Source organism: Gopherus evgoodei, chromosome 16, assembly GCF_007399415.2.
Source record: "Gopherus evgoodei ecotype Sinaloan lineage chromosome 16, rGopEvg1_v1.p, whole genome shotgun sequence".
NCBI classification, from domain to species: Eukaryota; Metazoa; Chordata; order Testudines; family Testudinidae; genus Gopherus; species Gopherus evgoodei.
In genome coordinates, this window is record NC_044337.1 from 5,515,976 (window position 1) to 5,529,991 (window position 14,016).

General features: G+C 49.6%; 1 protein-coding gene across 2 annotated transcripts in view; it reads left to right on the forward strand.

The window, feature by feature from the left end:
* LOC115636145 (discoidin domain-containing receptor 2-like) overlaps positions 1–12,394 on the forward strand; it is a 156,226-nt gene extending 143,832 nt beyond the window's left edge. For both annotated transcript variants that reach the window (XM_030535895.1, XM_030535896.1), the window contains 3 exons: positions 2,322–2,556; positions 6,217–6,366; positions 10,127–12,394. In XM_030535895.1, the coding sequence (XP_030391755.1) occupies positions 2,322–2,556; positions 6,217–6,366; positions 10,127–10,267 (526 nt within the window). In that variant the 3' untranslated portion in view covers positions 10,268–12,394. The remainder of the gene's footprint in view (positions 1–2,321; positions 2,557–6,216; positions 6,367–10,126) is intronic.
* Positions 12,395–14,016: the final 1,622 nt, after the last annotated feature.

The following is a 14,016-nucleotide window of genomic DNA, read 5'->3' on the forward strand; positions in this document are numbered from 1 at the left end:
TCATCTCACATCTGGATGACTGCCACGTCCTTCTCTGTGACCTTGACAAATGCAGTCTTGCCCCCTTCAAAGCCATTCACAGTGTTGCTGCAAAGATCATTTTCCAAGCCCACTGCTTTGCCCTTGTCACTCCTTCTCTGTTTTGCATCCCTCCACTGCCTCCCCAGTGCCTGCTTGGCTTTGCTTTCAGGCCTATCTGTGACCTATCCCCACCCAGCTTCGTGGCCTATCCCCACCCACCAGTCATCTCTCATTTGCTATTCAGAGGTCAACTCCCTGCTCTACTCCGGCCAACGCCAGCCTTCACTGCCCACTTGTTAAATCTCCAAACAGGCCCCTGTATGTTTTCTCCCATGCTGCTCCTCAGTCATGGGAGGAACTCCCTGTAAACATCCACACCCTGCCTAATTATACACATTCAAACCCCTCCTCACAATTCTCCTTTGAGGTGATGCTAACAACAAACTTGACAATGGTTAGGCTGCTGGTGTGCTGAGACCACGGCCCATCCTTCTGATCGACACTGTCTCCTTCTTTCTTTGTGGGCCCCCGTCTGTCTGTCTGTCTGTCTCTTGTCTTTTGTTTGCAAACTCAGATTGCAAACTCTTTGGGGTAAGAAGCATCTCCTTGTTCTGTGTTTGTACTTTGTGACTTGCACAATGGATTCTTGTCCATGGTTAGGTTCATATGATGGGCACTATGAGTAGCACCCCGGTCACTGATATTGCTGCAGCATGAAGAAGGCTGCAAGCTCAGCTATGAGCAATTAAACATTTTCTGTTGGGGGATTATGAGCACCTGGGTGGCAATCACTGGGTTAATGATGTAAGTGGGAGGACATAAGTGAAAGGAGCAGGAAGCCAGTAAAACTGAGAAGGAAAGCTCAGAGGGTGAGACTGAGCTGAGAAGAAAGGCTGTGGAGAAACCGCCTCTTGGTGTAATCTGTCGTACACTGTTGTACTTGGTAAGGAAGGAATAAATACACACGTGGTGCAAAGCTAACAACCTGGTGTGTGTTGGTGCCATAAGCCCACACAAATTGGCCAGGCAGTGCAGTACCCTGGGTAGCGGCACAGCTCCTTGGTGCTACAGTAACACGAATAATAAGTCGTGGCTGCTTCTGAAAATTCTGAACCACGGGACTTGCCACCCATCCCAGGGAAGCTGGTGGCAGAGCCAGTGATAGGACCCTTCTTTCCTGGGTCCTACCCCACTGCCTTAACCACAAGACTGTATTTTCTCCTTCTGAAGGCACCTGCCTCATTCACTCATCTTCCCAGTTATGACCTGTTTGAGATAGGGTCCGCTGGCAAAACCCACATGTGATCATGTAATTAAAGACAGTGTCATAATACATGTGCCCAAGGGGGCAGGGTTAAGGGCATGAAAAACAACAAACCATATTTCCAGAGACATGGTAATGGTGGTGATCAGGATGTCCTGCCCTTTCTTGGCCCTGCAGGAACACAGGCTCTTCCCCAAGAAATAACAATGTGCCGTTTAGAGCCAGATTTACAGGCACTAGCCTCTCCTCTGTCTGTGACTGCCAGTCAGGTGACTTAGATACCTAAGCCCCACCCAGCACCCATAAATCAGGGACTTGTGTGACGTGAGGCCAGATTTCCCAATAGCTTGGAGCCACATTTTCAAGGGATCGGCACACACTATTATCAAAATGGCTGAGGACCCAGTGCTGAGCACCCTTGGAAATCTGGCTGCTTCTTTTGGTGACTAAATGAGAGCTGAGTGCTTTGGAAAATCTGGCCCACCACTGTGAAATCCCTGATTTATGGGCTCTCAACATCTCAGGGTACGTCTACACTGCAGTTGGGAGAGGGTCCAGAGAGTCAGAGTCACACTAGCGGGGCTCCAGCTAGTGTGCTAAAATAGCAGTGTGAACATTGTGGCTTGGGCCCCCCAGTCCCCGGATCTGTGCTCCCGTGGCTAGCCCACGCTTTCACTGGCCCAGCCATGTCCATGCTGCTCTTTTCAGAGCACGGGTTTAAGGTCTGCTAGCGCAAATATGTCTAGTTGGGCAGAGAGGCTGGCTTCCAGCTGCAGTGTAGACGTACCCAAAGAGTCTAACCTGCAGGTGCGAGCTGGCTGCTCCCGGCCAGCCACCTCAGAAACATGGCTCACGCGTCAGGAAAGACAGTTAGTTTGTTGTAAATGTACAGTCTAGCCTGACAGGGATAGTGAGGAATGAGGGAGTGAAGTGACACCACGGTGCTTATAGCAACACACAGCATGCAAGATTCCCACAGCAGGAAGAGTTGAGAGAAAACTCTCCTTTGATTTTCTGTTGTTTATTTTAAATGCAGCTATTCCAACCTACTGTTCATGGCCACCCAGATCGCCTCTGGAATGAAGTATTTAGCCTCCCTGAACTTCGTGCACAGAGACCTGGCGACCCGCAACTGTCTGGTTGGGAACAGCTACACCATCAAGATCGCAGATTTTGGAATGAGCAGGAATCTGTACAGCGGGGATTATTACCGTATCCAGGGCAGAGCTGTGCTGCCAATACGCTGGATGGCCTGGGAAAGTATCCTCCTGGTAAGGGCTGCTCACAGCGCTCCTTCGCACTCTCTTTTGTGGATGCCCCTCGGGGTGGGGGGGACACTTAATACAGGAAACTGAGTAACAGCACAAGTCTCCTTTTCTATTCTTACTGTCTCCTTTACTAATCAATAGGATCTTGGCAGCTGGCTGCACTGCTTATCTTGTATCCTCTTTGGTAAATGGATGCACCCTATATGCCATGCATCCCATATGCTGTGTGCAGCCTTTGATTCTCCACCATGCAGACTGCAATGGCACTGTTCCAGCAAACTCTGCTGACTCCATCTCTTCCTCCAGAGAAGGAAGGTAACCACATGGTTACAGCACAGGACTGAATGTCTGAACACTGGGTTTTGAGTCCTGGATGATACAGATTCCCTGCTTGGATCTGAGCAAGTCACCTCTCTATGCCTCCGTTTACCAATTGCCAAAATGTGGAGGGAAGGAGAGAGATCTTTTCCCTCTATCTCAACTCACTAGCTTAAACTGAATTTTAAGTATTTAAACTGTGACAAATTTCTTACCTTCTCTGTGCCAGACTGGCTGGTGCCTCAGTTTCCCTTGGCTGGTAAGTCTGTTTTGCTAAACCAAACACTCCACCTATTCTGGAGTAACCAAAGTCCAGAGTAAACCCAAGTTCCAACTGGAGTACTTTCTTCAGCCCTTTCCCATCTTCCTCTGACTGTGGAAGAAAGGATTTGAACAAGGCGCTTGCCCCTCTTGGGTGAGTGCTCTAACTCCTGAGCTGGGGGATGTTCTGGGGCAGTGAGCCCTCCGTCTCTCCTGTTGAAGCTGTTCCACTGTGGCTAAATAACTAAAGAGTCACTGAATCATGGCCCAGGTCTCCCACCTCCCACATGAATGCCTGAACCACCAATCTACAGAGACATTCTCACATGCTCTCTTTCGGGTCCAGTGACTCTTTCATTGTTTAATCCACAGTGCCACAGCATCAATAGGAGAGATTGAAGGTGCCCCATGTCGGACGATCCCATAGCTGCGTGGTTAGAGCACTGAGCTGAGTGGCAGGAGGCTCCTGTTCAGTCTTTTCTCCCCTTCAGGCAGAGGAGGGGAAGCTGAACCTGGGTCTCCGACATCCCAGGGAGTGCGCCAATGACTGGGCTAGAAGCTAGAAGGTGGGTGCCACCAGCACTGCTTCCTCCAGTCACCGTGTGTGGCGCGAGGCAGGCGCCTGTGGGTATGTCTGTGCTGCAAAAACCCTGTAGCAGTGAGTCTCAGTGCCTTAGTCAGCTGATGTGGGCTCCCGGGGCTCAGGAAGCAGAGCTAAGAATAACAGTCTGGTTGTTCCCCACCAGGCTGGAGCCAGCAGGGGGATGGGTTTCAGAGCTCAGAGATAGGCATTTCCCTGCGGCCTGGAGTTAGGTGCCTAGATCCCTGACGGGGGGAGGCTTAAAACACACCCCTCTCCTCGGCAGCTCCCATTGTGATTCGCTCAGCGTCACAGCGCCTGACGCCCTTTGTGGATCTGGACCCTGCTGAGGCACTTTTGAAAATCCCAGGAGGTGCTGACCTGCCTCTCTAGGCACCCAAATACCTTTGAAAATCTGGCCCTGGAGTTAATTGCTAGGTAGGCAGAGCTGCCAGCAGTATTGTAATGGTACCAAAAAGGTGGCAAGACTTGTAGGGATGGGAGTTAGAGGCAAAAAGCACTGCAGGGCGCCATGCACCCAGCCACCCTGGTAAGACTGGTACCCACAGGACGGCCTTTACTGATTTGCCTAGTCTAGTTTTCAAGGTCCCAAGCAACATGGCTCCCACCTCTTCCCCTCAGGAGCCAGCTCTGCAGCCTGATGCATTTCACTCTCAGGACATTCCCCTCAGATTCATTTTCTAACTAATCTGTCCAATCATGCAGTTACCCTGCATTTCCCTTAGTGCCCAATACAGTTATCATCACCCCAAGATACAGGCCCACACATTTTGTAGGTAAACATTCTCGTGTCTAGGTTCCTTTGTATTATTTCTGTCCTCAGTGGTGTTTCCAACTTGAAAAGAATGTAGTGTCTGTGAACCATGCCATTTAATCCCCTCTTGCAGATTATGACTGGAGGTGTCACACAGAACTGGCCCATTTTCTTTCTTTGTGGCACCTAATCTCCATTCAGGATAACCTGGGTCCTTGCTAAGCCCCCTGCAACTCATTGCTCTTCTCCTCCCCCCCCCCCGCAATGTATTGGTGTCATACCACCTTGCAGTCATTTTGTTAGCTGATTAATGCTGAGACCCAACCACCAAGAAAGGACCACGTGCTGTTCAGCACAAAGGGCCATGCTCCAGTGCTGTTGCGGAGAGCACAGCAGCTCAGCCCTAGGATTGCTGCCGCTGGTGACACAAACACCATCTCTCAGAGAGAGGCAGAAACACCCTGTATTTCTCTCCAACTTGCTTCCCGAACCAGGGACCCTTCCCCAAGCTGCAGCCTCTTAGGGCTGTCTGGCATCTGCCAGCGAAGACACTCATCCACCCTGCAGCCTGGCTCTATTGCTGCAGTCACTCCCTGCCCCCTGCACATGGGGAAGATGCGAGTGTGTATGAGACTCTTTCTCCAGAAGGTCTGCATGGAACGCAGCTCCCCAGCAAAGAGAGCAGCTTCCTCAAAATCCTACTGCCAAGGTTGCAGGCACCATGTGTTTCTTACCCCACAACACTCTTCGCCTTCTTGCAGTCAATATCCAGGACCCCTACCTCCCCAGGTTTAAAAGTACGGTACACCCTTGCTGTGGCGAGCCCTTGGGGAGCCGAGCCATTTCTTTGTTATAGCCAGGGGTTCCTTATAGCGAAAGAGCTCTGCTTGGGGGAAGCAGGGTGGCTGGGACCTTGAGCCCCTGGCCGCGGCTGACAGCTCTCTGCCCCAGAGGAGCACTCAGCACCCTGCCGCTTCACAGCCCCAGGGCCGGGGGAGCTGTCAGCCCCCCACAGCCCCAGGGCCGGAGGAGCTCTCAGCCCCCCACAGCCCCAAGGCCGGAGGAGCTGTCAGCCCCCCACAACTCCAGGGCCGGAGGAGCTCTCAACGCCCCACAGTCCCAGGGCCAGAGGAGCGCTCAGCCCCCACCACAGCAGCAGGGCCAGGGCCACCCGGGGGGGGGACAAGTGGGGCAATTTGCCCCAGACTCCGCAGGGGCCCCGCAGGCTCTGGCCAAGAATCCCTTCCCTGGCTAGACGCGCCTTTTTAATTTTACTCACCCGACGGCTGTCCGGGTCTTCGGCGGCACTTCCGTGGCAGGTCCTTCAGTGCTGCCGAAGACGCGGAGCGAGTGAAGGACCTGCCGCTGCCGAAGACCTGGACTACCGCCGGGTGAGTACAAGCGCTGCAGCTCCTCCGTTTTGCTCCAGGCCCCCTGAATCCTCTGAGCAGCACTGCCATGGCTCGAGGTGGGATCCAGGGACCGGGTTCGCTGTAGCCCAAGGTTCGTGATCGTAAAGGGCGTTATGGCGAGGGCATGCCGTACCACGTGTGACTGCTCAGAGGAGGAGCGGTGAGTCTCCAGTTCCCCCTCGCTGGGTTTCTGCTTCCTACCTGTCGCGTGTGCAGACAGTGGATTGAAACGGTCGACTCTTCCCACCAGATCGATAGGCTGGGCGCAGAGCAGCCCTGTGCGTGTGGCAGCGGCCGACCCGCTCTTCTCTCCACAGGGCAAGTTCACCACAGCCAGCGATGTCTGGGCGTTTGGGGTAACACTCTGGGAGATGTTCACACTGTGCAAGGAACAGCCCTACAGCCTCCTCTCGGACGAGCAGGTCATTGAGAACACGGGGGAGTTCTTCCGGAGCCAGGGCAGGCAGGTGAGGCAGCTCAGGCACCCTCCTCCCCCTTCGCTCTCCCGAATCTTGTTCAGCAGCTCCCTTTTCCTGGCCTTCACACAGCCCTGGCATCCTCTGCCTTCCATCCCTGACCTCTCCAGCAGCTGCCCTGCCTCCCTTCCCCCTTCACCTCAAAGACCCACGGTGCATAGGCTCTTCCCCTTCTCTTGCACCCCACTGGATCCCCTGTGTCCTGCCTCCACACGCTGCTCTCCCTGAGTCCCTTCGTCACCTCCTCCTGGCCCAATCCACGCTCCGCACTCCTGCTGTCTCTGATGCAGCCATTCACTCACAGTCAGCCTTGACTTTCTTGGTGTCTCCTCCACATCTCTCCAATGGGAACAGCTCCTCCCCTCTGGCCGGACCTTTTCCATGACTCTGGCCCTCACAGCCCCCACTTGCCTTCCCTGTGCTCATCCTGCAGGAGGCTGTTTCTCTGCCCTTTCCTGCCTCCTGTGTTCCCCCGAGACGGCAGCTGAAGCAAAATCCTTTGGGATCCTTCTCTGACTGTGCCCTTTATTCCATGGAACTCTGTCCCTTCTCTTGGGAGCCACGTGACTGCTGTCTTATCATTCATAGGTGCCAGGCCTCTGCATGGTCCACCCCAAAGGAGGGACTCATGTGGAAAAGTGCTGTTCATCATCACACTCTTGGCCTTAGACTCCAATCTGTGAACCAGTGCTGCAGAGAGGAGAAGGAAGAGGAGGCTGAGAAGAGGCCCTTCAATTTGGCCAAGGGGGTCATTAGAGACCAGCCTGAGAGCAGAGTCAGTGGAGTCCAGAGGGCAGGAGCCAGGCTGGAAGGGATCCAGGTCAGAGCTGGAGGAGAGGAGTTTGGTGCATGTTGGTTGCAGAATGCACGCTCAGCAAGGTTTGAAATGAAGGGAGAGACAGCAGGAGTTGAGGGACGGTTTACTGAGGGTTGTGTGGACTTACACTGGCTTACATTAGGAGGGGAAAGGCCTGGGGGGTCATGACTGATTGAGAAGGAGACTGGAAGGAGCCTGGGGGCAATGGAGGTAGGCAACAGGCAGGGACAGGACTGCTGAAGCGGCAGGGAGGAGATGAAACACCTCAAGGTCCACAACAGGGGAGAAGGGGAAGAACGTGTTCAAGGAGAAGGGGGCTTTGTCCATTTTCTATCTGAAAAAGTATGATCCCTGAAAGGGCTTGTTCAGCCAGTCATTCAGCTATCACCTGCCTTATGTGACTAATCACTGCAATGAGCAAATAGTCTATCAAAATATGCCTGGAGAATGAATTGGGATCAATTCACAGAATTTGGAACATTAAATCCATCTCAGAACACCCCTGTCTGCCCAGAGATGTGCCTGGAGCTGAAAGGGCGGCTACATTTGTTGCATACAATATTTGTTATGAATAGTTTGCTGAGCTGTATTCGTGCTCATTCATGATTAGTAACTGGCAGCTCTTAGAGTGCCAATCAAGCAGAAACGCCCACGGCTTTTTTCATTCTTCCAAATGGACAAAAGGCTTCCGAACTGGAGCCAGTTAGACACTCAGGAACAATTCAACATGAAGAAAGGATAGAGAAGAAGAAAAATCATTGTGACCTATTCCCTAGTTTTCAGGGGCCCCCAGAATGTGCTCTGGCCTCATTGCCACGTCTAAGGGTATCGGGAACTATCTCACTACACACCCATCAGGGGAGTGTCGGAGATGTGACCCAAATCTCATTTTTGGAGCTGTGTAAAATACCTTTTGAGCTACTGGTCAGGAGGAAAAGCCCTTTGAACAGTGTCCCGTGGAGCTACTCATTGGTTGGATGGAATCCTGTGAAAAGCACCTCCAAAATCTGCTGCCATGCAGGGTAAAGCCATTTGAACAAAACCCCAGGGACAACTGCATTCTCTCACTGTTACGCTTTCAGACCAAGATATTTGCTCCAAGTTGGGTTTTGAGGGGGTAAATCTAATCCTTTGTTTGATTGGTTCACAATGGCTCAATGAGAGAGAAGGTGGAAGGTACCAGTTCAACAGCCCTTAAGCTTGAAGTCCCCTGTTTCTTTCTAGAACAGTTGGAGCAGCAGGGTAACCCTCACACACACACTCTGTACCAATGTGCCTTGACCTGGAGATTGTTTTATCTAGTGATGGCACAGAGTTGTGTTATCATGGCTCACACAGGCCTTGGCTTCTCTGCTGAGACTGCCAGCAAAGGGCCAGCTACTGGCAGGGTGCACAAATTCTTCCTGTGATTCTAGGTGCCACAGATCCTAGCCAGCACCCTTCCTTACCACCCACTAGGACTGCTGCGAGGAGAAGCCGCACCTCCATTGCTCTGAATGCCTGGTTGGAGGGGTTCAAGCTTCCCTGGGCCTCAGCAGGCTGCAGCATTGTTTCCTCCTTTGGTCTGTCTGGCACATTTCCTGGGCACTGACTCTCAAACGGAACTGCTCAGCCCAACTGCCCTAGGCTGCCCCTCCGACTGCCTCAGTCACTTAACCCGCTCCCTGAACTCCACCCAAATGGTGTGAGGCTTCTGGTTACAGTTTCTCTCTCTCAGGGGCCTACAGCAGTTGTGAAGTGGGGAGCACACATCCCACACTTTGCATAGGATCTAACACATTTATGCTCTTTACTTAATCATGTAAAGCACAGGAGAGCACATACGAAACAAAGCAATAAACATCTGAACCCACAGTCTCCTCACTGAGTCGTCCTTCCCTGGTGAGTCCTTGGGGATCCATCTGTGTCATGGAAGAATCCCTTACCAAGCTTGATCTTCCTCTCTCCTGCACCATGCCTCTGTCCTTCTCCTCCTCCTTTCTCTCTCTCCCCTCATGGGTTTTTCTTTCCTTCTACTCATGGTAAACTTGGACAGCTCCTACCTTCCCCCTCTCCCTTCAGAGTAGTCAGCTAAACTGTTTTTTCTAAGGATTCAGTTGCTTTTTTAGCATAACCGTCGTGAAGTGTAAGTACCATGGTGCCTGTCCAGAGTGTACTTGCTACAGAGCCCCTCGGAAATGGTGGATCTGGAGACAGAGGCAATCAGGATACAGTGGGTTTTCATACTATCGTAAGCTGTACAGACATAGCCCCAGTTCATCACACTGGCAAATGGATTCTCAGCTATAGCTGGTTGAAGAATTTTTGACAGCGTTTTCATTTGGAAAATGCAGCTTTGTTGAAATCAAAACATTTCATGGGAACCTGTCAGTTTCAACTACATTTTAGGCAGAAAGGTGTCAAAACAAATGGTTTTGACTTTTTCGTTTTGTTCATAGGTTGAAATGTTTTATTTCAGTAAGGTAAAAACAATCCATTTTGACTTTATCATTGCAACTTTTCTATTACTAAAATGAAACGTTTTTATCTTAGCAAAACAAAACAATTCTCCGTTATCAAATGAATTGACATTTTTCAGAATTTTCATGGGAAATATGGAAATTTTGACTTTTTGTTTAGATTTGGAAAAAATTTTGAAATGTTGCAATTTCTCACTAGATGAAGATCCCATTTTCTGATCACAGCTCTGTTATCAACTGAGCTAACAAAACACCCATGTAGCTAATGTCTATGCATGTATCAGTTTCCTCCCTGAGGGGCTGACAAAGAAAATAACAGTGAAACTTTACCCGCCCAGACGAAGTCACCGCAGTAAGTGTTAAGATAATGCATGGCTGTTCACTGTCTTGTAAAACCTAGAGAAATGGCAGCCATCTCATGTTATTAATTGGGTAATTAATAACACTGAAGTAGTTGTATTTTTCCTGCTTGCAGATCTATCTGTCCCAAACACCTCTGTGTCCAAACTCTGTGTTTGACTTGATGTTAAAGTGTTGGAGCCGAGATATAAAGGATCGTCCCACTTTTGATATGATTCACTACTTTCTGGTAGAACAAATGGACTGTAACATTTGACCTGAGTGGAAAAGAGACAAATTGCTGAGAACAGGATGACTTCGGTGGTGTCTCTTTTTGCCTATCTCTCCCAAACAGATGGGCAGGCAGTCCTCACTACACTCCCTTAGACTGTAATTTCTTTTAAATTGAGATGTCCATGGCAGCTGCTTGTTTTATTGGCCATGGTCTGACATACGTGACCAGAGGAAACCTATCTTATTGGTAGAAGAATCATCTCCTGTTCTGCATCATTTCCTGGGAATACTGTGAGGGGGGTTTCTTTGGCACCCCACGGCTACAGACACCTGTGGACAAAAAAACTGGAGAAGACTTTACAAGGGACTCCCAGCTCTCCCCAAAGAGACAAGAAGAGAAAGCTAACAGCTCAGGAGCTAGGATTGGAACAAAGGATGTGGAGAAATAAAGGCTCCAGTCTTCCAAAGATATAGAAGCTCTGTGCACGTTAGCAAGCAATTCAGTATGTCCTTGCTAAAGGAAATATATATAATGTAACTAACTATAAATGAATGGAATAGGCAGTGGTTAAGGGGACTTGAGAACCAGACTGAGTTAGATTTAGCAACCCCTTGGAGGTAATATGATCAGGGACTGCAGATGATGTGGATAGAGGAATCCAAGTCCATGTCCATTTATTCCTGTGGTTGTTCAGCACTGCTTTTGTTATATGTGTGCCTTTTTCCCACACTGGATTTTTATCTTAAAAAATGAATGTCAAAGGTCATAGGAAGGTTGCTGTAGTACAGGATCTTTCTTTGACCTACAAATAAAGGTTGGGGTAGAGGTTTGTATTGGAAAATAGCTGATACTGTACTACTGTCTCTATGTAGATATATTATCCTTATGAACTTGTAGCCAGAATGGACTGATGTGCAATGAATCCTGTATAAATACCCATTAATATGAGCTGTCTAGGTCAATGCTGTTATGTGGTGGGAGGGAACTCACATTTGGTGAGACTGCGTGGGTGAAAATAGAATGGCTGCGTCATTTGTCAGAGCTCTGTGCATGCCTGAGCACAAGGGAGAGAGCACCTACCACTCCAGCATCTGCCCATCTGTACTGGGTGACTTCTCGCCAACTTGTCGGACATTCCTGCTGTGGCGGGGCCAGTTCTACCATACAGGCAAACGTGCTGCCTGCCTGGCCCTGTCAGGAGGTTTCCTTCTGGCAAGGAGGGACTGACACACCAGATGAGAATGTTATTGCTAATCGTGCTGGGCTTGCTTTTCACACCCTATGCCTCCTACTTAAAAAATATCTAGTCATTGAACTGCGAGTAATTTCTTATTTTGATTATGCCACGGAATGCTCTTTCCCAAGGTTTTATGGAAGGCAGAGAATTCAGAGCCTATGCCACAGCCTACTTTCTCCATTGCTGATTTATCAGGTGTCTGGGTGGACATCGCACAGTACCCTTATTAATCACATAACAAAGTGCTTTAGGACCAAATGAAAAATCTCCTAAAATGGAGAAGCTGAAAATTTAGCATTTCCTTCTCCAGGCTTTTTAAACTCTTGTAACACAACTAATTCAGAGCAAGAATTAGTCTTAACCTTTCCTGAGTCACAAGCATATTCTGTCCACTGCCAGAGCATGGGCTGATGTGAAGAGCTCTGTGTGTATTGAGGGGGAGACCATTAGGGAGAAAGAAAGTGCATTTAGCTACAATAAGAGAATAATTAGGAATGTGTGTGTGCAAGAAGAAAATCCTAGTGCACAACTGGCTCGAAACTGTCCTGTGATGCATCAGTAAATTTCTGCTGTTTGCTTCCTCAGAGATCAACTATACTGAAGTCTTTAACAGTGTTAACCAGTTAGATCTCATATGCAAATGACTGTATCCTGATTGGCACTTCAGAAGCTAACCATTTTTCTTGCTTCAGCCAATCAGTTCAGTTATGCAATTATATGCTTCCTGATTGGCTAATAAGAAGCAAATAATAGTTTGATTCTAGCTCTCTGCCATCATCTTCGCAGCCATAGGAGAGAGCTGCAGATACTTCTGATTGAAAACGTTTGGAAGATGTAAACATACGTAAACTGACTTCCTGTGTTCGTTAATGTCTGGATTTAGTTTCCCTCAATTTAAATATTGATTCATACAACATTTGTCTCTCATATCAATAAATCTCGATGGTAAACTCAACAGAAGTGAATTTTTCCTTATTATCTGAGTGTCTGCACAGAGGACATATGTCTAGATGAACATGCTGTAGCCTTGTTATAGAAATGGCAGTTTGTGACCTTAGAATGAATATCCATTGGTCATTTCATGAAATGGACACAGGAAGGAATTTCTAAGCATAATATGAGAAGAAAGGCCTGCATCATCCTTGCAGAATTGATAAAAGCTGAAGGAGAAATGGAAGCATCGCTGCAGTAGTTCTCCTGGTGCCGTGGGACACCTCCCCTTAAATGTCTCATTTCTTTCAGTTAGTATTTTTGTCATTATATTAGCTCAAAATATTCAGGTTTGAGGAAACACAACAGGTACTTTTACAACCAAGAATAGTTCTCAGTTTTTAATCATAGACAGATGTAAACAGCCTGTGTCAGATGCTTCCCTTGCCCTGTCAGCACAGATGGCCCTAACTCAAGTGGAACTGGTATGGTTCCACTATGCAGGGACGAGGATTTGGCTAACCATGCAGGCTGTCTGTGACGGGGTGTGCTAGGCCCAGAGACCCCTTAGTGGAGGCCTCAGTGTCCTACCACATCTGTACCAGGCAAGGAGCAGTAGAGGAGTCCTCCAAGCAGCCTAGAGTGGCTGCAGGGGAAGCTGCCAATCAGGGCACAGGAGGGCCATATAAAAGGAGTTGGAGTGCTAGAGGCAGTTCCTTGCTGGATCTGGAGGAGCACAGATAGAGCTCCTGACTGGCTAAAGGGAACTGCAGCACCATGGACAGCTCAGTGCTGGCAAGGATTGGGGCAGTAAGGAAGAGCTCCTGGCTGGCACCTGGGTCTGAACTTAAATGAGCCCTGGGGTAAAGACAAAGCTTTGGTGAAGGCTAGGGCCATGGAAAAGTGGCCCAGGGAATTGAAAGCAGTGTAGGATATGGTCACATGTGACTACTATTCTTAGGATCCCTGCACTGGGACCCAGAGTAGTGGGTGGGCTTGGATCCCCATCCCCCCTCCATAGCCCAATGGGGAATTAGCCTACAGTCAGATAGCAAGAAACCCCTAGAAGGGGACATGAACTATTTAGTGGCCGAGCAGGGGCCAGAGTAGACCAAGAGAGTGAAACCATTGCCTCCAGGGAGGAAGCCCTGGGGGTACAGTCTGATATCGCAAGCATGCGTGAGAGGTGAGTGCCATGCTGTTACATTTAGTACCAGACGTGAGATCCTTTGGACCAACCCCTGATCAACAAGAGGCCAAGGAAGAGGCAGGCCAGCAGCAGCAGGGGACCCAGGCCCAACTGATGCAATTAATGGAGAACCTGCAATGGCAACAGGAGGTCCAGTTTGTAGCACAACAATGGTGGCAGGAGATCCTTTCCAGCCAGGTGGAGTGGATACAGAGGCGGTCAGGTAATGCCACGCCCAAGAACCCAGTTGGTGATGGAACTGCTGGTTGGTTGGCTCCAGGCCTGGCAAAACTCAGATCAGACAATGACCCCTAGGCCTTCCTTCAGACCTTTGAGCAGGTGGTAAAGCAGCAGACTGGAAAGAGTTAACTTGGGCAGCCCACATAGCACCATTCCTGATGGGTGAGGCACAGGCAGCTTACTGGGCGGTAAGCG